Source organism: Ambystoma mexicanum, chromosome 11, assembly GCF_040938575.1.
Source record: "Ambystoma mexicanum isolate Mex_15411 chromosome 11, UKY_AmexF1_1, whole genome shotgun sequence".
In the NCBI taxonomy this organism is placed as follows: Eukaryota; Metazoa; Chordata; class Amphibia; order Caudata; family Ambystomatidae; genus Ambystoma; species Ambystoma mexicanum.
In genome coordinates this window covers 1,067,716,018-1,067,739,103 of record NC_090934.1, presented here as the reverse complement: position 1 = coordinate 1,067,739,103, position 23,086 = coordinate 1,067,716,018, and the positions used below count along the sequence as shown (strand labels likewise).

Genomic DNA, 23,086 nt, shown 5'->3' with positions numbered 1-23,086 from the left:
TTGATGACCAGGCAGGCATTGTTAGGCCCACAGAGATGCAGTGCACAGGACTGGAACATTCACACCTACAGTGTCAACCTCTGGAAGGGCGCAGCACCTGTTGGTAGTAGTTGGTGCAGGGTTTTTATTTTTCTGTCTCCTTTTTTCTTCTTTCGCGCTTTTTGTTTATTTGTTGGAAATGCTAACAATTCTTTTTTTTTTTTTTAAAAGGTTTAAGGTGAAGAATTTTTCAAGGCATATTGGACCCACCTCCTGAGCTCTTGCAATAACAAGGCTAGATGCTGGGAGGGTCAAAGGTTTAGAGAATACTTTTTGCATCTTCTCCCCAAGCCCCCTCCAGAAGTCCAATTAGGCTAAGGTTGTTGCATCGATTTTCCAAATCTTCTTGGGAAAATCTGATAAAGCCATTTCCAAGCGCAACACCTGTTGTGCCACATCTTCGGCATTACTAATTCTCCTTTCAACCTCACCAATTCAGGATTTGAATTTCTGTAACTTAGTATGAGCAGATTATATGAAAGGCTTCAAAGCTCTTATGCAGTCAAAATGTTTACCACAGCTTGGTACATTGTATTCGCTCTCCCCTCTTGCTTCTCCACTCTTTTTGACTGCTTACTCTCTGTTCTCTCCCTTTCTCCCTTTTCGTATCTCCTCCACTTACTTTCTTCTATGCACTTACTCTATCAGAATTTTCCCTCGGCCTAGTATGATAGCAACCTCGTCTGTCTCCTCCCCTCTCCTGTTACTTGTTTTTTCCTCCCCCCAGCCTCCTCCAGCACTATTTGAAATGTCGTCAGGCCTAGTACGATAGTCGCTTGTTTTGTTTCTCCCCTCCATTTCTGCACCCCTCTCCCTCACCTTTTGTTTTCACCGGCTCTACCAGAAATGTCGCCAGGCGTAGTACGGTAGTTGACTGTCTGTTCCATTTCCTTCCCACTCCCCCCCCCTTCCTTATCTATGACTTAGCTCTTGCACTATCTGAAATGTCGTCAGACAAGTACGATAGTTAATTTCACATTCTTACTGTTCATGGCCTGTAAGAATGTAATTGTATTTTCCCTTGAAGCGCTTTCAAACACATATAGTATAGGCGCTATATAAATGAACTATCATATCATATCTGCTTCAGAAGAAGGAAAGGAATTACTTTTAAGTCTTTTGAGATTTGTGTCAGAATGAAGTCAACACCTTTTTTGAAAGCCTTTTTGATAGGCATATGAACCCATGCACCAAATACAACCAGAATCAACAACTCTGTGAGGAGAGCCTGAGGTAAATTCAATTAATGTTTTTCAGAGAACATCAATACCCCCAAGAATTCCATAGCTCAGCCAAACTCAGAATAATTACTAATAGCAGGTCCAGATACCATTAGTGCACAAGAAAATACTCTCAGGACTCAACCTTCGTGCCATGTCCTAATATGATGGAGGCTTTTTCCCCTTTAATGACCATTAATATTAACAGAGAAAACATATATCTGTGTGCCTTCTCAATTATGCAGAGGTTACTGTGACAATACGGTCTGTTGGCGTCAGAGAAACCATGGAAACTCATAAAAGTCACCTGACCTATCACGTGATCCGGAAGGTAACGGCTCACTGGTATTAGGGAAATCATGGAAAATCAGGGAAGTCACCTGACCCATCACGAGATGCGGAAGGGAAAACTTATATACTTTGACGATAGCTACTCGCGCCCTTTAGCTGAGCGGTGGAATTTCAACTGCAATCGAAGCAGAGGACTACCCACGCAGCATTCAAGCTGAGACTGCTAAGCACAGAATGCACAGTTTTACACACCCGACGACAAACTAAACGTTGAGGGCTATTTCAAACATATCATGTATGGTGTTACTGCCACTCACCATATATCCACAGATTCACTATATTGGAGAGACCACCAGAAGCGTAAATGTATTCAGTTTTTTATTCCAGACTTCATCAAATATATTGAGGATTACCAAACAATTGGTTTACAATTTATTTCTGTTAATAATTGCAAGATAACAGATCGCAGTGCAGACCCCTGAGTGTACAGGGGACGGCACGCACACAGCAAAAAAACCGAGACCGGTAAGCCTATTTTCGCATAACCCTATTTAATGCATGTGGCGGAACGCACATGTAACTAAGTTTTTTGCTATACAGAAGAGAATCTCTTTAAAAATCATTGTGTTGCTTTTCAGACTGTTCGCATAAATGCCTTGTGGATAATGTAACCCAATGGAAAACCTGCTCGCATCAAACTGACCATATTCGCAATTATCTTCCTGCAATCCCTGCAGGTAAGACATTTAATATTCTTTTTGGGACCGGGATCACCCGTTAGTTATGCATATAATACTAGGACCAAGGGTCAAGTGAACCCAAACATGTATACGGCGCTGTAGACAAATATTTCGCACATTTATGTTACAGGTTGATAAGAGACAACCAATTAAAAACACTCTGAGTTAGCCAGAACACTCTAAGAAATTGGGCATATTCCAAACCAATGAAGATTCAGAGAAAAGATGTACGTGTCAGGTAATCATTCCTATCTCATGTATGGATAGAGGCACCGCCCCTGCACTGGGTGTCCCAAGTACCAGCATGTGTTCTATGAAAACGACGTAACACAGGTGCTCGTTAGTTAATCAGAAGATCATACAACTATTACATTCTGTCTATTATATTGGCCCCAATGGGCTCACCTAACATTATATTAATGCATCAATCACAGAGCATATGACCATCTCCAATTCCAATGGGATTATAAGGTGACGTCACGTTGCATTCTGGGGCATTTTACATCACCACATGGTTCCGATTCCAAATAAACAAAATAATTACCAAATGGATACACAGTCAACTCAATACCACCAAACCCGATGCTCACTAACTTTTTTCTTGTATGCACATAAATGGAAATAGATAAGATTAAACACCATTCAATACTAATCTGTCATATTGTTTTCTCAGTTTTTTTCTCCCCTCTCTTCCCAGTCTTTCTTTGCAAAATACCCATGTTTGCCAATAATGGTTTGATACTTTCTCTAGGTTATCAGTTTTTCGAAAAGTGAAATGTAACGTTTTGCCCTGATGATGACCTTAGCAGGTGGAAACACGTGTTGGCAAATGTTTCCTGGGTTAACCGACAAAGTTTTCCTGGGTTAACCACTTAATCTTGCAAATGGAAAACGGTTTCTTGGGCAATCAGTAAATGTACTCTTGGTCAAACAATTGAACTGGCAATGAGGTTCTACTCGTAAGTGATTTATGTTTGTGAAAACAACAAACTATTTCCTCTGTCAGCATGCTAACCTATGTGTTCTTTCATGTGCCCAATGAAATATGTGTTCATTCATGTGCCCAATGAAATATTTGGTATATATTTCTTGAGGACCAATTCACAATTGGTTAACGTTTGTGAAAATAACAAACCATATCTTCAGTTGGGATGTTAACCTATGTGCTTATTCATGTGCTCAACTAAGAAATAGAGAGGTAACCTTTGTTGTTGATAAACTCACTAACTCGCATGGGGTTCATGCCTATATTGCAGAGGACCAATCCACATTAGATTTCAAGTATGTGATCATTTATGTGACCAACTGAATAAAAATAGCCGCATTGGCATAACCTTACTTGGTATCTCACATGTCATATATTGTTGCAAATGTGGATGCCAGCACGGTTAGTAGAGGTCAAAACAATTTTGATGACAAACTCGGAATGAGGCCCACTGTGTTAATATATTCAATTTCAGTCCATTTTCCATAGACTGGGAATACGATCTTCCTATCTGGTCTCATTGGTTCCGTCTGTTTTCTAAGCAGGAAACATAGGTATATATCATGCTTCCAAAACACTCTGCACCAAAACCGTTATTCAAGAAAAACATTGTATCCTGTAGCATCATTGTCCATTTAAAATGCTCACGTTAACCATTTTGCTTTATACTGTCTGGCAACACTTCTTTCTACTGGACAATACGAGAAATGTACACAGAATAAAAGATTTATTTTTTATAGACTTTGGTTCGATATGAAAATCATAATCATCAGTAAGATGTATCAGAGGTCAAGAAGCATTCTCTATTCATCTGGAGTATCATGGATGAATGTGCCACCTACGAAAATAATGAATACACTCAATAGAATCTGTGTAACTTGCCTTCCAGGAGAAACCCAGCATAATCTCCTCCTTGAGCGATCTGGACATCCGAGCAAATGGTTCTCTTGCTAACATCTTCCTGGAATTAAAATGCACATGTGGGTTCTAAAGCAAGCAGCAAAACCATGTAGTTTACACTTTGCATACAAACAAACACATGGAACCAACGTGGCAATAAATAAAATGTTCAAATATAGATTGGTGCAGGAGTGCATTGGCTGAAGAAATATTTGCAACTTTTAGTCACCATGCTGCTATTAATCAATATGTTTTCATTTTTGTATTGTATTGGGTGTAGAAAACCACACAACACTAAAGCAGTAGCTTTATGATACATATAGCAAATAAAATAAAATCCATATTAAAACACATCATTTATTTACAGTATCAATGAAATCCTTGCTCTAAAATTACTATCATTTCTCATGTAGATTAGTTCCAATAATCCTTCCTTTAACTTACTAGAAATGTAATTCAGTCTTTAAAACTGAAATTTGAAGAAAATGTTAGTTTTTATAATACGTGTTTACAGTGTATATTTTTGTGCATTCAAGTCTCCATCGTCCATTTTGTTGCAACTTGTGGAATCTTTGCATTTGACTTGCAAACTGTCCAAGGGATGACCAGTTTACATGTACACCACATCTTACCAAACCAAATCGCAAAAGATTTATGTCCCTTCCACTCTTCAGCTGTGACTCATAATCTATAGAATATTGAGCCAAATTAATATCTGATGTTTTGATGGACCCTAAAATGTGGAAGGAAACATATTTTGAAAGTATGAGCAGCTGAGGAGGCTTCCTTACAGATCTCAGGAATCCGCCTTGAGGAAAAGCCATGGTAAATATATCATGGTAAATTCAAGATTTCGCAGGCCCCGATGATGCAGAAATCAGGGAAAAGGGCCCAGGACATGACTTCAGAAATTGAGGATTCAGAATGGCTACTGTTTCTGACAAGGCAAAACTAAGAGGACCACACGGACGAGCCATAAGAGAGTAGTTTCTTACCTGTAACTCCATTTCTCCAGCGTTGGTATCTTTCATGGATTCACATGCTTAGAATATTCCCCGTCGTCAGACTGGGAACCCTCGGTACACATATATAGTCGTTTCCTATAGGAAAAACTTCTGACACTTGTGTGTCCTATCCACATCTACGTCCTCTCCAGGGCCGTCCACGCATGCCCCATAGGACGTAATGGTATAAAAGCCCCGCCCCCGCGGGTCCCGTCAGATTTCGGCCCCTCCAAAGTAGAAAGGGGGGAACCTGTTTATGCACATATCTTGCACATTGCATTTCGGGGAGGCTGGTGGGCGCATGTGAATCCATGAAAGATACCAACGCTGGAGAAATGGAGTTACAGGTAAGAAACTACTCCCTTCTCCAGCATTGGATCTTTCATGGATTCACATGCTTAGAATAGATTGTATAGCAGTATCCTAGAAGAAGGAGGTGAGAATGCAATGCAACATACATCACAAAAACAAACCACTCCCAGTCCAAATATATATATGCACGTAAGCAGCAACATATATTCTGATATAAACATATTCATAATACATACATATATATATATATACTTAAAGCCGACACATCAAGGAAAAAACCAACATAGGCAAGGTAAGAGACAACAGCTTCACCATATTTGGCTTACCTCATTGAAAAAGATGGCGCAGCACTGCCCTTCCCATCTGTACTTCATCCGCATGCTGCCTTTCCAGGCAGTAATGGCGTGTGAACGTGTGTGGGACTAACCATGCCGCCGCCTGGCAGATGTCTGTCAGAGGAATTCCTGCCCATAGCGCCGCGGAGGAGGCTGTCGATCTCGTGCCCTTGTAGGGGTCTCCCGGCCTTGGAGTGACTAAAAGCAATCGCCTACGAGACCCATCGAGCCAGTCCTTGCTTGGAAATTGCCCTTCCTCTCGTCGACGGACCATATTCGATGAACAGCTGTCTGGTAGTTCTGAGTTCTTGCGTTCTTTGCAGATAAAACTTTAACGCTCTTTTCACATCAAGCGTATGAAGAGCCTTTTCCGCCGTCGACGACGGGGTCGCAAAGAAAGTAGGGAGAACAATGGTCGAGTGTTTGTGCTTTGTTTTTGCTTCCACTAACAAGTCATACATATGCAAGTGGCGAAGGTTCTGTATGTGGTGGCAAGCGCAGCACGAAATACGGCCTTTGGAAGTATCTCCTGAACAAATTTTACCGTATCTTCTTCACCTAGCAGAGAGTGGGCTATCCTCGTCATCCATCAAGGTGCACCTGGCGGCCATCTCAAGGTTCACGAGGAGGAGACAGTCCTCACCGTTATTCAGCGACAGACTGGTGAAACATTTCATGAGGGGTCTCTTTAGAACTTTTCCCCCTACGAAGCGGTTCCCACCATCGTGGAGTCTAAATGTGGTGTTGGCGGCCTTAATGAAGCCTCCTTTCGAACCAATGTCCTCTTCATCCATGCAGTTCCTATCGTGGAAGCTGGCTTTCTTAATTGCCATTACGTCAGCTAGAAGAGTGTCGGAATTACAGGCATTAGTCATAGACCCTCCATATATGAGATTCTTTAAGGACAAAGTGATACTATCAACTAATCCTACTTTCATCCCGAAAGTGCCGACGGTCTATCACAAACACTCGACCATTGTTCTCCCTACTTTCTTTGCGACCCCGTCGTCGACGGCGGAAAAGGCTCTTCATACGCTTGATGTGAAAAGAGCGTTAAAGTTTTATCTGCAAAGAACGCAAGAACTCAGAACTACCAGACAGCTGTTCATCGAATATGGTCCGTCGACGAGAGGAAGGGCAATTTCCAAGCAAGGACTGGCTCGATGGGTCTCGTAGGCGATTGCTTTTAGTCACTCCAAGGCCGGGAGACCCCTACAAGGGCACGAGATCGACAGCCTCCTCCGCGGCGCTATGGGCAGGAATTCCTCTGACAGACATCTGCCAGGCGGCGGCATGGTCAGTCCCACACACGTTCACACGCCATTACTGCCTGGAAAGGCAGCATGCGGATGAAGTACAGATGGGAAGGGCAGTGCTGCGCCATCTTTTTCAATGAGGTAAGCCAAATATGGTGAAGCTGTTGTCTCTTACCTTGCCTATGTTGGTTTTTTCCTTGATGTGTCGGCTTTAAGTATATATATATATATGTATGTATTATGAATATGTTTATATCAGAATATATGTTGCTGCTTACGTGCATATATATATTTGGACTGGGAGTGGTTTGTTTTTGTGATGTATGTTGCATTGCATTCTCACCTCCTTCTTCTAGGATACTGCTATACAATCTATTCTAAGCATGTGAATCCATGAAAGATCCAATGCTGGAGAAGGGAGTAGTTTCTTACCTGTAACTCCATTTCTCCAGCGTTGGTATCTTTCATGGATTCACATGCGCCCACCAGCCTCCCCGAAATGCAATGTGCAAGATATGTGCATAAACAGGTTCCCCCCTTTCTACTTTGGAGGGGCCGAAATCTGACGGGACCCGCGGGGGCGGGGCTTTTATACCATTACGTCCTATGGGGCATGCGTGGACGGCCCCGGAGAGGACGTAGATGTGGATAGGACACACAAGTGTCGGAAGTTTTTCCTATAGGAAACGACTATATATGTGTACCGAGGGTTCCCAGTCTGACGACGGGGAATATTCTAAGCATGTGAATCCATGAAAGATCCAATGCTGGAGAACTGTAGGGTTCAGTATAAAAAACAATTCTAACAGATAGTCCTACTGTGGCATTGAATCAGTGGAAGAATATAAATGCAAGAATAGTAAGAAATTTGGGAGACTTCTTGCATACTTTGCAAGAAGTCTCCCAAACCTTTAAAAAAAAAGATTGTATACTAATTTCTAATTACATTTTTATTAGGTTTTTATCAACAACATGCACATAACAGAAGCATGAAATGAAGTATAACATCAACATAATCTTTCCCTGCCCTCCCTCCCCCCAACAACTCCATCAACACACTTTACGTTGCAACGCCACCCCTCCCTCCCTCCCCCCTATCTCACATGAACGGTGTCTTCTCCCACATATATCATCATCTCTTAGTCTTCAAGTCGAGGTGTATGGACAATTTTATACATTCTGTTTTAGTCTAAGGCTTTGGCCGCCTCCTGGGGGCACAATCAAGTAAATAATGTAGACCTGTTTGGGTGAGCCTCATCCCAGGCTAGAGTGGGCACCCTCATAGTGTCATCAGTCCGATACCAATGTCCAAGCATTCACCCATATTACCATACATACTTCATGGATTGGCCAGATATTTAGTCATGAATTCACCTCACATCACTTCATATGGAGCCTTTTTCCCATGTAGTGCTGCAGTAATCCTTTCCATTATACATATATTGGCCACTCTTTCTTTCCCGGTACCTTATCCCCTTTCCATTGCATCACAAAGCAGGTACGTGCCGCCAGCAGGAGAAGTGCAGCCAGCCCCATTACCCTATTGAATTCCCCTTCAGACTCCTCCATTCCAAATAATATTAGGAAAGGCCCATTAGTACGTTGGATCCCATCCAATAGTATCCAATCTTTTGAATTCTATGCTGATATGGTATCCATTGCGCTCTAATATGAAGATGTAAGATACATTAACAACCATCAGAAGGGCAAGAGGAAATAAGCAGGTTATTTTGGAGTGAGGTTTAACATGAAGCATATTAGAGTGTGACAATCAATATGAGAGGCCTAAACGGCCTAGGTAATTTGGGTGGGGACGCGTAAAAGAATCAATGATTGTCTACTACATCAAATGAGTGGTGTAGATGCACGCACTTCCTACATGTCAAAATGATCAAATATATGGACACACAGAATTTGACATGGCTGTCAGTTTTTGAAAGTCGTAACTCCTGAGGAGTTTTGAGACTGCCATCCTTATTACCTGTATCAGCTATTAAAGAAGAATTAGGACTGAGATCGTTCCTATCAATTGTTAAATTGAACAAGTTGAATTTGTATTATAAAATACGATCAGCTACTGCGAATCAAAACTTGTTTGAAGAATAAGTTAAGATGGCAGATCAAAGTAAGATGATGTATATGAAATCTTTTATGAGGGCATGTGAGGGGTACCTGAAGGATATTAATATCGACCATGTTATTGCTCAGAGAACTTCAATATTGTTAAAAAATGAAACAATGAGACATTATTATTATTATTATAACTGAAAATGGGTCGCTACTGAATACTTACTCCTGTTTGACAGGTTTACTAAATATCCTCCCCTTATGAATCAGCCATTGGCCTACCTGAAGAAACTCCTGTGCAATATTAAGAGAAATTGGTATTTTAGATTTTGGTTAAACAACTGGTCCTTCAAGAAATATAGAAAAACAGACGTGCGGGATATGCAAACCAAATATTAAAGAGATGCTGTATGTTTTGTGCACTCTTGAGAATCTTTGTATTGTGAGAAATCTTGGGCCAGATGCATGTACAGAAAACAGTCTTTCACAAAAACAGTAAGCATGGACGCAGGATTAGTTTCCATTCTCACCTCTGGCCCTCTTATAGCCACATTACAGAATGGCAGTCGTACAGTATTTACATCCTCAGGCCACACCACTACCATCAAATCCTGCATTTCTGTATCCTAGTCTACTTGATCCTCTTCCAAGTCAAACACAAGTTGTGTCTTATTTGGGACTCTTTCCATAATTTTTCAGAGTTACTCCTTATTTTACATGAAAAATATTCTCTTGTCATGGACGGACACTATTTTGAATTTGCCAAGTTGTTAGTCAAAACACAATGATGGCATTCTGCTGACCGTGTCAGTTACCATTTCTTTACATACTGTGTAGATCGGTTTTACTGCCATTAGGAGGCTACTTTGTATCACATACTCTGACATAGAAGATACATCCTGTATGCCAAATACCTTCATGTTTGCAGTTACCCTTTGCAATTGTTATGGGATTTTTTAACTGAACAACCTCTCCTATTCTTTAATATAAGCACCCCTTATCATATAGTACTTATAGTACTTTATAAATGTATCAGTCAATGGTGCACATGTACAATGTGTATATTGATTTCTTTTTTTGTATTAATGTGTTACAAAGCTGTACTAAAGACAACTTTACAACGCACAACAGGCAAAAGAATACAAAAAAAAGAGAACATCCACCCCATCCCGCCCTCAGATCCCTGCAGCCTGTCCAGAATCACATTTCCCTACTCACTCACTCACTCACTCACTCACCAGAAACAAAAATTAAGCAGAGGCAGCAGTCAATCCCCACCCAACAACTACAGTCATCCTCTCTGCCCACTCTTAATACACTCCAATGGTGTCCAGGATCGATACTGTCTTTCTCCACAAAATAGTGAAGCATATGATGCAAGATTCATCATTAACATCCATCAGTAGTGACCACAACACCTCTTCCCCCAGTTCACGATCGATTCCCACTGCCCTAAGTGGAATAGGTCTCAATGCAGCCAGTGCATCACACCTCACCAGTAAATGTTTGACTGTTTCCAAACAGGAGTCTCCACACAAGTGACAGAAGCGTTGGTTACGTGGAGTATCAATCCACGCTCCAGTAATTACATACATTTTAACTGCATTCATTTTTAGCCTCAGATAATCCCAAACAAGAGAATCACCCACAAACTGCTTAAGGTAGCCCAGTGGACTTTCTTGGGTCATATGTGTTTGAGAAATTGGGCACTATTACTTTTAGTTTGGAGTTCCATAATTTGAATGTCATGATGAGATGCAACAGCATTCGTTCTTATCTCAGATTTGTAACGCTGGAGCTGGAGTTTCAAAGGGCTACCCGAAGCCATAGTGTGTCATCTAGCAGAGACAGAAATGATATTAGCCAAATGGCTATCCAGCAAATAAGGAACTTAGTCCGCACAGCTTCGAAGATCAGGTGGTTTAAACTACTGATTGGGGCATTGGCCAATTTGCAATATGTATTTAGGCAAAAAAGCTGGATTCTCGCTGCACAATACCATGCTCAGTTCAAGATAGATCATTTCCACCGGTGTACGCGTCGGAAGTCGAAACAGCTTCTCCAGCAGTCCACCCTTTAATTTAGAGAGTTCTGCAATATTTGCGAGAGCCCAACTTTACACACCATACATAAGGATTGGCAAGAGCTTAGCCGAATACAGCTGTGCCAAGATCCCCACGGAGTAGCCCCCACCTTTATGTGCCAGTTTATTCAGCCTTGATTAAGCCTTTCAGCTTAAGATATTCCATGTGACGGGTACCCGCTAGGATACTGTCAAGTAGAATTCCAAGGTATTTATATTCACTGACCACTTCCATTCACTGACCACTTCCAACAGACTCCCCTCCAGACTCCACCCCAAGTGTTTCATTTTACAATGGGGGTGCTGAAGATTATAACCTTTCATTTATTGATAAGAATAACCAAGGAATTGGAGCTGGAAAAAGTCATCAGCTGATTTTGGGAGCCCTGAAGGCAAGCCGGGGTGAGGTTCATCAGCAGGATGTCGTCTGCATACCCCATCCAAAGGAGTGGAGAGGTTCCCAACTTTGGAGCAGTGAAGGTTGGGTTGCTGAGTGCCACTCCCATGTCAGCTAAGTACAAACGAAAGAGGTAGGGTGCCCAATTGCATCCCTGCTTCAATCCTAAGAAGGACTCCAGATTGATGGCCTTCCAGTGGGTGCAGTCGGATCTTAAATCTAGTGCCCTCATGAAGGGCGATTATCATTCAGAGCGAACCAGCAGGGATATTCCACACCAATAGTGTTTTCCAAAGCCTACTCCTGTTCACGGAGTCAAACTCTGCAATGTGATCAATAAATGACATGTAAACATTTCTCCGGCGTATACCCCATGGCTACTGGATGACTGTCGTCAGTCCGAGACAGTTAGTAGTGGTACTTAGTCCTCTCTGGAAGCCTGTCTGCTTTAAGGGTATAAGGTTAGAGCCTTCTGCCCAATTCCATAACGCACTTAACAGTAGGCGAGAGAAGATCTTGGACAAGGCATCCAACATCGCGAGCAGGTGATAGTTGCCAGGCTCAACGTGACTGCCCTTCTTCCACGTGGGTATGATAATACTATATCGCCATGCTGCTGGAATACGCTGGGATTCTTCAATCCAGTGAAAAAGCCAATCAGGGGAAGAAGCCCAATGGGTGGCATACATTTTGATCAAAGAGCTACATATTTCATCCGGGCCCGGAGATCTTGAGGAGTTACCCCTAATCAGCGTCAAGATGTCACGTGGGCCCTTACTATAGTGCCATTTAGCCTATTGAGTGAGCGGCATACATGGGGGATTCCCGCCGCTTCCTAGGGTTTTAGCAAGGAATGCAATCCATACCGGTTCCGGGATGCCAATGATATCTCGAGGTGCCAGTAAATGGCCTGCCACAGCTCTCCAGAATTGTCGACATCATTTGCTCCTGCTAATCCAACCAAGTATCACCAGTAGGCGCACTCTAGATGATATCTGTAGGATCTCAGCCATTTATGGTAGTTACTCTTTGCTAGATTCATACAAGAGGCAAGTGTGCCTCGGTCCAAAGGCATTCTTGATAACTGATGCTAAGTGACACGTAATTTCCTTCTCCTCATAACTATAAGTCAGTCAAAGAGGTGGTTATGAGTGGGTCTACTGGTCCAATGCGCACTGGTGTTTCTCGTGATGAAAGTCCCTAAAATAATTGTTGCTATGAAATCTCCAAAGTCCTTAATAGCGAATTCCGGAGAAATAGGGGGGGTGTTAGATGCCCGTTCTTTATTACACTCAATATAAGAGACCAGTGCATCCTGATTATTGGCTGTGACCTCCTCCAGCCGTTGATCGTTCCAAGAGATGCGGTTCAGTGCAGCATTGACACCCAGTACCCCAGTAGAGATAAAGGGAAAAGAAGGCATTAGTACGTTTAGACAGAGGATTAGGGGCAAGTGATCACTTTCGATCCTATGCATTACGGCAATATCAATGATCATAGATGGGGCATTGAACACAAAAGCGTAGTGCAAAATGGTACAGGACTTGTGCCCAATACGAGTGAATTAGGGGGCAGGGTGTCCGATGGAAACGCACCGGTGATCATTGTATATCCAGCAGAGTAGAGGATGCTTGCCCAGTTCAATCCCTGCTTACAAGATTTTGAAAGATGGTCCCCATCCATCTTGAAGGGCACAGAAGTGACTTCCCGGTCTAGGGAGTCAAGTTCCTATATTGATTTCACAGAAGAGCAAAACTAAAAAAAGAAACATCTATGAAGCAATCCAGCATATAGCAATATGGGTGGAAGCAGTTCCCATCATTAACAATACAACTATAACACGCATACCTCTGGTTCCTGATCTGTCACTATCGTCCATCACTGCATTCACAAAACAGCCCCTGCCTACCTTACCACTCGCTTCCACATAAAATCCTCCACATGCCAACTCTGTTCTTACTAGCCCCCTCCCACCAGAATTGAGGCATCCTACCTAACCTTCAAGAAGCTACTAAAAACTTGTGTCTTCAACAAGTACGAATGATCACTGCCTTGCTTACTTATGACTCTCACCATCATTATATGATATATGATATGATATAATATGGCATTTGTAACGCGCCTATACACAAGTGTTTCAAGGCGCGATACTTTTCCCAACCGATTTTGACTGTGACATATCTTGATTGTGGTACCAGCGCTGTGATTCTTTCAGGTCTGGGCGATAAACAAATAAAATACATTGATGAACATAGTATTAATCCTACATTCAGCCCATTGGATGGGGACCACTATGAGACTGTCATAACCACCAACCAAGCTGCTAAGTAACAAGTGGCTGTCACAAAATATACACATCTGAACTCGGAAGACACCATAACAAACATATACCAACAAATGGGGGTGGGGTATCAAGGCAGGAGGGAGTATGAAAGGGAAAGATAACTAATAATAATACAAAAACAGGGAGAAACAGAAATTCAGATGTCTGCCCCTTGTTTGAGTATGTAATGCTGTGCTCTGAGGCATCAGCCATGCTTACCACAAACAGCTATACTATTATTAAATGATTTGTAGAGCGCAAACTATGGCCCAAAGGCATCTAGGTGCTGAGCAGGAGAGAAGGAGCAGTTTTACAGAAACCAAGGCCTCAAGCCTAAAAACCAGCAGGAGAACTAAAAAGATGAGTCTTTAATACATTCCTGAACTCTCAAATCCAGCGGCTGGGCATTCCACAGGCTGGGGGCCAGTATCAAAAAGGAGCGACCACCCAGGCGCTTGCAGCAGAATTTGGGAATCTTCAGAAAAGCTTGTGTTTCAGATCGAAGACTTCTTACAGGATAATACCTTACCAATTTCTTTCTCAAATAATAAGGCCCAACACTGTAGAGAGCTTGATGAATAATACACAAGATCATTAACTCGATCCGTGCTCCCACCAGCAGCCAGTGAAGCCAGTGAAGAAGAGCATCGGAAGAAGTCAATCGAGGAGCTTTAAGCGCAAGTTGAGTTGCTGCGTTCTGGAGAACTTGTAATCGCTGAATCTGGTACTTCGGTTGTTCCAGATACTGTTACAGTAATCTAAGGACCCCATTATCGAGGAAGTGACCAGTGTAGTGCGATTTTCCAAAGGAAGCAGGGGAAGAATTTTTCTGAAAGCATTACATTTTCCAAAACCAGCCCCACAGATGGCAGAGATCTGCGCTTCTTCTGAACAATTAGGAAGAAGTTTCACACCCAGACTCTTGACTGAAGCGCAGGGCACCGGACAAGGGCCAAGGGAGTCGGGCCAATATAGCGCATTCCAGAGGTGATCCCTGTCCTGTGACCTAACCACTAATACCTCTGTTTTGTTCCCATTTAGTTTGAGCCAATTGGTTGCCATCCAAGAACCCTCTTTCTCCGGGCAGTTGCACAGCTGGCTGGGGGATACAATATGGGGAGAGTATGGCATCTGCGTGGGAATAGAAGAGCACACCACAATCAGCAATGAGGTCGGCCAGCATCCAAACATACTAATTAAATACAAGAGGAGATAAGGCCGACCCCTGCGGGACTTCACAAAGCAGCTTGACAAGAGAAGAAAAGCAGCCCTGCAAAGAGACCGTCTATGAGCGACCCTCCAGAAAAGACCTGGACCAGGCCAGGATGGATCCTGTAACACCCACCTGTTCCAGCCTAGCCAAAAGAATTTGGTAGTCCACAGTTATAAAGGTTGCAGAGAGATCCAGGAGAATAAGTACTCCGGTCTCTCTGCGGTCCTAAAGCACCGCTATCCTGACGGACTCCGTCCCCATCTTGGGGCGAAAGCCCGACTGATACAGATGAAGACAGTAATTATTTTCCAGAAAACTCGAGATGTGATGCATGATCACTGCCTCCATCAGCTTCACCATTGCAGGAAGTAGAGAGATGGGCCTAAAGTTGGCATGCACTCGCGGATCCAATACTATTGTGTTATTGGATCTGAAGAGACCAAAACAATATTTATTTTAAAAAAGAAATCCATTAATTTATTATAATTTGTGGGTAGAAAGAATTTGTCCCAACAAAAACTAGGTACGTTTTTTAAAACTTAAGAACAAATTACTCACTCCGGTAATGTTCTTTCAGATGGATGTTACACCCATGGTTTTTCCCATGTTAAATATATTCTGCGGCAGCAGCAAACTTCAGAAAATGTTACCACCAAGTGGGGCACTCTGCGCCTTTGGTGTCGAGAACTCGTTAGTCCTCGGCATCGGGACCGGACAGGACATCGACTTCGGCACAAATAGACAGCACAGCGCTCTGTGACCTCAGTTTTCTCATTTTCCCCGTGATCAGCCACATTGAGTAATAGTGTTTTGTACTTCTTGGAAATAAAATGTTGCAGGTTTGTAAAGCCTGAGACCCAGAATGGCAGAGAATAAGAAGCTTGAAAAGAGTAAAGGAGCTCTTTAATTGAGGGGTAACCACAGAGGGTAATGAGGAATCTGTGGGGGGAACATCCATCAGAAAGGACATTACTTGGGGTGAGTAATTGGTCTTTCTAATGGATGGTGTCCTCTCACGGATTCCTCACCTTAGACTCTGATAGCAGTTCTTCCTTCCTTGGAGGAGGGAAATAGAGACTTCCTTTGCACCTCTATCTTGCAGCATTTTGCAAGACTGCTATGCCGAATCAGGCATCCTGGCCATTCAAGATGTCCAGACAATAAGGTTTAGCAAACGTGTGTAATGAAGACCACAATGCTGCTTGGCATATTTGCAGTGCGGATCAAGATGCTACCCCCATAGTGGAGTGCAATCCTTCCAGGACTGCTTTGACGGCTATATTATAGCATTCTGAAATGGCAAACACAATCCACCTCAATCTAGTTTGTTTGGTGACTGCCTTTCCGATCCTAAGGCCAGCATAACCTAACAATAGCTGCTTTTCCATCCTGTAGTCGCTTGTCTGTGCTATGTAGAAACAGAGCTCTTTTCAAGTTTAATGTGTACAACCTCTCTTCTTCTTTTGAAGCATGAGGATAAGGGGAAAAAAGCTGGTAAATGAATTTTCTGTGTGAAGTGAAATTCAGACAATCCTTTGGGGAGGAAGGACAGTCAAACTCTCAGCATCAACTGCTCTTTTTGTGGACCCCTGTAAAAAATGTCAGTCAAGTCATAATCAGTAACCTTTCTGGTGGGAAGCTCCCAACCCAGAGCTTGAGTAACTGTCCCCATGACAGACCTGTATCCGCATTAGGGTGAGCATGGAGGTCTTGTTGGTAAAGATCCACCTCAGAAGATCTGTCTAGTCCACTTGTATCCTATAGATCTGACGCTAGGTCGTCAATCATTGCATCCTCTGAGAAGAATTCTTCTGGAGGGTCGGTAAGGTGTAAGGGTTCTAGCCCAAAAGGGACTTCTTCACCACCCTCATCTAAAATCCTCTTGAAGGAAGATATAAAATCTTTCCTCCACCGCAGAGCATACTTTGGCGCTGGAGGATCTTCGACTCATGGAAGCTGGCGATCGGCAGGTCTTTCGAAGGAAGATCCGGGGCAGCATCAAAGAGCGCTAAGACGGATGCGGTCATCAATGCCGACTTTTTGTGGCTTTGTATGTGGGCTTTTTGCCACACAGGACAAGCTTTTACCAGAGCACTTGCGGCTTTGCTAAGCACGGTGTGCTCTGAACGCTTGTTATCCTCTGTCATCCGCCAACATATGTGGCGAGTACTTCTGCGTTGGCGGCTCCTCTGCGGGAGACGCGACAGGTAGTTCCGTTAGGTCTCCTCCAACGCATAGTACGGGTCTAGTGGTTTCCAATATGGCGACCGCTGGGAGGTACTTAGCCATCTCACTCCCAGCGGTCGCCGCGTTGCAACCCCATGCTTGGTGTTCGTGCTCTCTTTGGGTTCTGACGCTAGTGCTCATTGCTGCGGCCACTCTCTGCTGTATTTTTCTCATCGGTTCGCCTCCCTAGCGTTCCGATCCTTCCTTCTCCGTCCTGCTGTCAGCTCCTTCTTCTGCCGGCTCTCGTTCCCCCGCCTGGTGCGTCCTCGCCGCAGCGTGTTCCTTTCTCCTCCTTTCCTGCCTCCCGCTTTTGGGCTTTTGCTCTGTGTGGCTCCCTGCATTACTTCAGAGGACTGCGGTTCCCGATCCGCTCACTTACCAGCTCCAGCCTACTTCTTCCGACATACCTGCTTCATGGAGTCCTATCTCCAAGCTCCTGGAACAGCACCAACTTCAGGCAGTGTCACTCGGCTCACCAACTCGCCAGAAGGGTTTTTTCCGCCTTGATTGGCTTTTTCCCTTCTACACAGCCTGATCACGGGAAAGGGGCCGCAGGACTGCTGATTCCCCTAGCATTCACTGTGGCTTCCACCCGAGGCATGCAGGCATACGTCACACAAAAGGGAAAAGGATTATCTGGCCCATCGACACCTACGCTTTGAGGACTTCAAATCAAGTGAGGAGAGTGGGGAGGAAAGAGGGTTGGAGGAGAACCAAGAACAGGTCATCTTCTCTTCTTGGAAGGCTAAGAGGAAGAGTGATGTGAATCATTCTGGAATGCAATCTTTTATATTTCCCCGATCTTCTCTTACATTTTTCAGAGGATCGATTGCTCGACTCAGTCTCTTTTCTCCTCGTAAAGTCTGATCTTCAAGGGTGTGCTGCTCTGAGAATTGGACGATGATCATCCAAGCACTAATTTGGACGTCTCTCCTTCAATGCCTTTTGCGTCATTGACTGCCACGCCTCAGTCATCTTGTGACCGGAGCTAATGCACCTCAAGCAGATTTTGTGGGGATCCGTAAGTGACATTTTTGAGTCACAGTCCTCACAGTGCTTGAAGCCCGAGTGCTTCAGCATCGACATTTAGACCAAAGAAATGTACAGTATGCCAAAAAAAGATACATTTTCTGAGGTGCAAAGCGTTCCGAGCATGCAGATTAAAGGAACTGAGGTCACCAGGTGCAGTGCCGGCTATTTTTCACGACATCAAGCCTGGGCCCGATGCGGAGTACTATCGAGGGGTTCTCCTTCGCACAGCAACCCCTTGAGCTAAACATTTTCCAAAGTTTGCTGCTGCTGCAGAACATATCTAAGATGAGGAATCTGTGGGAGGACACAAAACATTAGAAGTATATTTTAACTTGCCTAAAAGAGCACCGGTTGACAATGAGAATTGCATTTTTACTCCCTGAAAAAGTTCCTTCCCAACTTCCAAAAGAAGCTAGTTAAAAACGTGCACCTCTTATCTGGTGGTAGGTATAAGGTAATCTATCAGCCACCATAACTACAACTACACAGAAGCTGGTGATTAAATTCACAAGCATAGTAACACCAGGGTACTACACCCTGTGCTGCTCCATTATGGGACTGGCGAAATGCCGAAAGCAGCATCTTTGGAAGTCACAGAACACATCTAGTGCCATAGTTGAAAAGTCTAAAGAATCTGTGACGCCATTGCCAGAAACTGACGGAAAGTATAAAGGTCCAGAATGGGTCTTATTCTTGGAAAAGCATGGGTAAATAACAACATTAATTAGTAAAAGTGTCAGAGTAAACAATTCAATAGATTCCCATCACCTCACCTCCCCATGTGGTACCACATTTTATTCACAACCCACCCCAGAACATCTTGCTATTAATGAAGCAATATTTGTACTGACTGCCGGAACTTTAATACACTGCCATTGGTCAGCACCATTGAGAATGGGGCACAAGACACCCTGCAGCGGGTGGGAAAGGGGACATTCACATGATACCCGTTAGATAATGACATTTGCGAAATCTGTTGTAAATACTTTGAGGGCTGGCCACCTTGTCAGAGCACAAGAACATACTATTTGATTGGTCCTCCCAGGAACGCCACTCCGTCCAGTGTTCCCTTCCCACCACCGCCTGCCGATGGCATCAGGGGTCATGTGACCAGCACACTGGAACAGAGCCTCCCTCCCTACTACCACGAAGGGCGGCTTGTTTGGCTGACCCTCCTGCAATTACATCACCCAGTTCCGGATGTGTTAATTCCCATATGACGAGTAAATTGAGCCTCCTCCCACCATCCCTGTAGTTGTGGTCACGTGTTTTAAATTGAAAGTTCCCATATCCAGCCCGCCCGAGGGATTTATTGCTACGCATATTTGTGATTGTGCTATTTTCGTCCCCCCCTCCTTTAGCTAATCATAGAGCAGTGTTTTGGACCAAGTTTACATCCAATGTATCACTACCCCGTACCATTCCCGTGGTGAAGTCCTTTATACAGTGTGTCTGTGGCTCAGAGTATCTGGGTTATTCCCCATGTGGACACCCCCACCCCCGTGCATCTTCTTTACTCCTGTATTTGGTAGGTGCGTCCCCCGATCTGGAGCTGAATCAGCACCTTTAATACACTTCTGACAACGTTTAGTTGCCCCATCATAGAATTTCGTGAAGAGAGTGTTAAAAGTACATTTCCAAACCCTGTCCTTGCAGCCTATCTGCTATGAAAAAAAACACTGGCAGGCATTTCGAGGACAAATTTTGATGGTAAGGCTTGAGTAAAGAGAGCTCAAAGAGTTCCTTAGAGGGGTATTCTGGGCAGGGAGGGCCAGGAACTGGGTGGGAATGACCATAGGGATGCTCATGGCCATGGGCAGTCAAAGGGTGGGCAAATAACCAAACAACACCTACAATTTTGTGTCCCTCCTCATATGCCATTTCTGCCTATCTGTACCTATAGGTGTCCCAAGCAACACCTAATAGCCCAAACTAAAAAGCACAAGAAGATCCAAAACCAGAGCACTGAAAAAATGGGCCTCAAACTAGGAACCAAAGTACTAGAAATAGATTGTTGCAAAGGAACGGATAAGTGAGACACAAAAGCTAGGTGCAGCTATACCAAGCTTTTAATGGCGAGTTAAAGAGGATTTCAGAAGAAAAAGCTTGCGTATGTTTGAAAGATACACCCCAATAATAAATGATAAAAGGAGGGCAAAATAATGTGCTTTCTGGACTACAGCATACGTGTAGTTTAATCACATGTTGCACAGCAGGTTGCTGCCCAGTGAGGCGAGTCTTGAAATGTGATGCCATTTTGCTGCTGTGCAATAATTTAAAATGTGAAAAAAACATGAGCAGGGTGAACAGATACGTAGTAGAGGCAAAGGGGATACAAAGAGGACTTTCCTTGGGTCGCAGCTTTGATCTCTTACAGCTTCACTTGCACTGCTCTTGAGCTGCTTTCTGCACAAACATGGCTCTTTCAAATATAAACTTGTGAACTGGACGTGCTTTGTGGCTACAAAGTTAATTCCAAAGTGCCTATCCTGAGTGTTACTACTGTATTTCCTTCATTCTTAGTTTTGGCGCATATGGTGGTGTGGCCAAAACATTGCTACAGATGAAGACTGGAAGGGAAGTTATTAAGTACATTATCTGGTTGGCATGGCAACTGCCATGAAGGACTGTTTAACTATTTCCGTGCCAATCTTTCCCACGTGATTAAGGTGTAACTCGTGGCCCTTAAGGTTAAACAAAAGACAATTAAAAGAGATGATATTCCAATTGAGGACCAGAAACAGCAGTAAGCAATATACGTTTCATCTTAAAGGTGAAAGCCTAGAACACTCCACGGTTTACACCTATCAAGGAGTAATTTTCAGTGGACCAGAAAGCTTTACATTGGTCATGAAAACATCCAAGAAAAAGAAGCCAGTGCTATGAAATACATATTGACTCATGAACCCTTCTATAAGATTTTGGTTAACACTATTCAACTTTGGAGTTAAACCAATCCTTCTAATTGGAAGTGAAGTATGAGGCTTGTCAGCATAAACTACATAAAGTCAAACTACTGCATCAGTGGCAATATGGCATGGTCCCACTTTTCAAGATGTTTTCAACTGTGAGTCCTTACTGCTGGCATGATTGTGAGAGACGTGCAAACTATTGGCATATGTGGTGGGACTGTGCAAAGGTGCAGAGCTATTGGTCCGAGGTCCCGGGGTTGGGTTGGAATGTAATTTGGATGCCATGCTTGTACTTTCTGGTTTAGAAACTGAAGATGGGAGCTGGAGGGTAATGCCACACATGGTGCACTTCCTTTGTAGTCGGCAGCAAGATCGTGTTTCGCCATGGATTGGGAAAGGGAACACCTACCAGGGGCAGCTAAGGCCAGAGATCTTTATTTAATGTAGAAGATTACAGCTGCTCTAAATTGAGGAGCTGGTGAATGGAAGGAGAATGGTTAATGTTTCAGGCCAAATTTAGGGAGACAAAGTGAAAATACCCAGGGAAGACTCTGCCAGACCGATTGCCATTCCACAGCCTTGTTATGTTGTCAGTGGATTCTAGAGTTTGTTGCATTGGGAACATTTCCACAAGGAGGAGGGGGGAGGAGGCGGGGAGAAAAGGAAGACTGGACAATGTACTTTTGACATTGGTGACAAGTGCTGATTTGTCTTTTCATGTTTTTGATGATATTTTTTATTTTTTTATTTTATTGGTTTAAATTCAAACCTTTAAAATACAATCAAAACAAACATTCATTCATTCATTCATTCCGCTTCAATCCATCTCTTTACGCTCTGCTTTGCTACTGAGTCCACCGCATCCGTGTACGTGAGTGTTTAGCTATTACAGCCTTACTGTAAACACCCTTTTGAAAATTTCTCCAGGGTCCAATCGATATTTCACGTCCTCACTTATTTGCAAGTACACTTAGAGATGACAGTCGATTTTCAATTATCGCCAAAAAATGTGTTAAAGGTAGGACTAACTTCATGTCTCTCCCATTAAACATTTGTTGCCACCATTCTTCAGCATTAAGAGACGGATGGGAATCACTCCAGAGGCCCAGGAGACAAGTTCTTTCCGTGCGTAGACTACTGCAGAATAGCACCAAGTGTTTCAAAGTTTCGGGTTCTTGTGAGCAGCAATGACACATTGGGTTCAAGCTTGCGTATGTTGACCAGGCTCGTAGCCTCTCGATGGTTTTAAACCCATTCAGTCTAAACTGCATGAACAGCCTTCGAGCGTTCGGATCAGGGAATAAGTTGATGTATTTATGTGTGCTGTTATATCCCCGGGCTTCAAGTGGGGCCTCGCACAAAGCCTTTGAGGACAATTGATCCGAGCATGTTAAATCCCAATCTGCTCGCCAGATTTTTATTTTTGCTGCATTCGGGTTACCTTGGAGCAGCTTGGGCCTGATATCATACTCGGACATTAGGTTTTCACAGCGTTTCGTCCACACTGACATAACGTCTGATCCAGATGAAGTGGCACCATAGAGGATCTCGAATTGCGGGATTCCTTCGCATGTTTTTGTTTTGTGGTAGAGTGATAGCAAGCTCCAACAAACTCTCGCGTGGATTGAAATTAGAGATAATTCATATCTTATGGATGTCGTTGCGATGCCTTTCGGTAAGTTAAGTACTTTAGTCCAAAACATATTCACAAGCGTGGGCCACGCCTCCCATGTGCAGCCCAATGCATTTTC

The 23,086-nt window shown here is 43.5% G+C and overlaps 1 protein-coding gene across 1 annotated transcript in view; it reads right to left on the bottom strand.

The window, feature by feature from the left end:
- WDR93 (WD repeat domain 93) overlaps nt 1-23,086 on the bottom strand; it is a 640,373-nt gene that overhangs the window by 400,695 nt on the left and 216,592 nt on the right. The window contains exon 6 of the mRNA XM_069624316.1: nt 4,158-4,236. Within this exon, the coding sequence (XP_069480417.1) occupies nt 4,158-4,236 (79 nt within the window). The remainder of the gene's footprint in view (nt 1-4,157; nt 4,237-23,086) is intronic.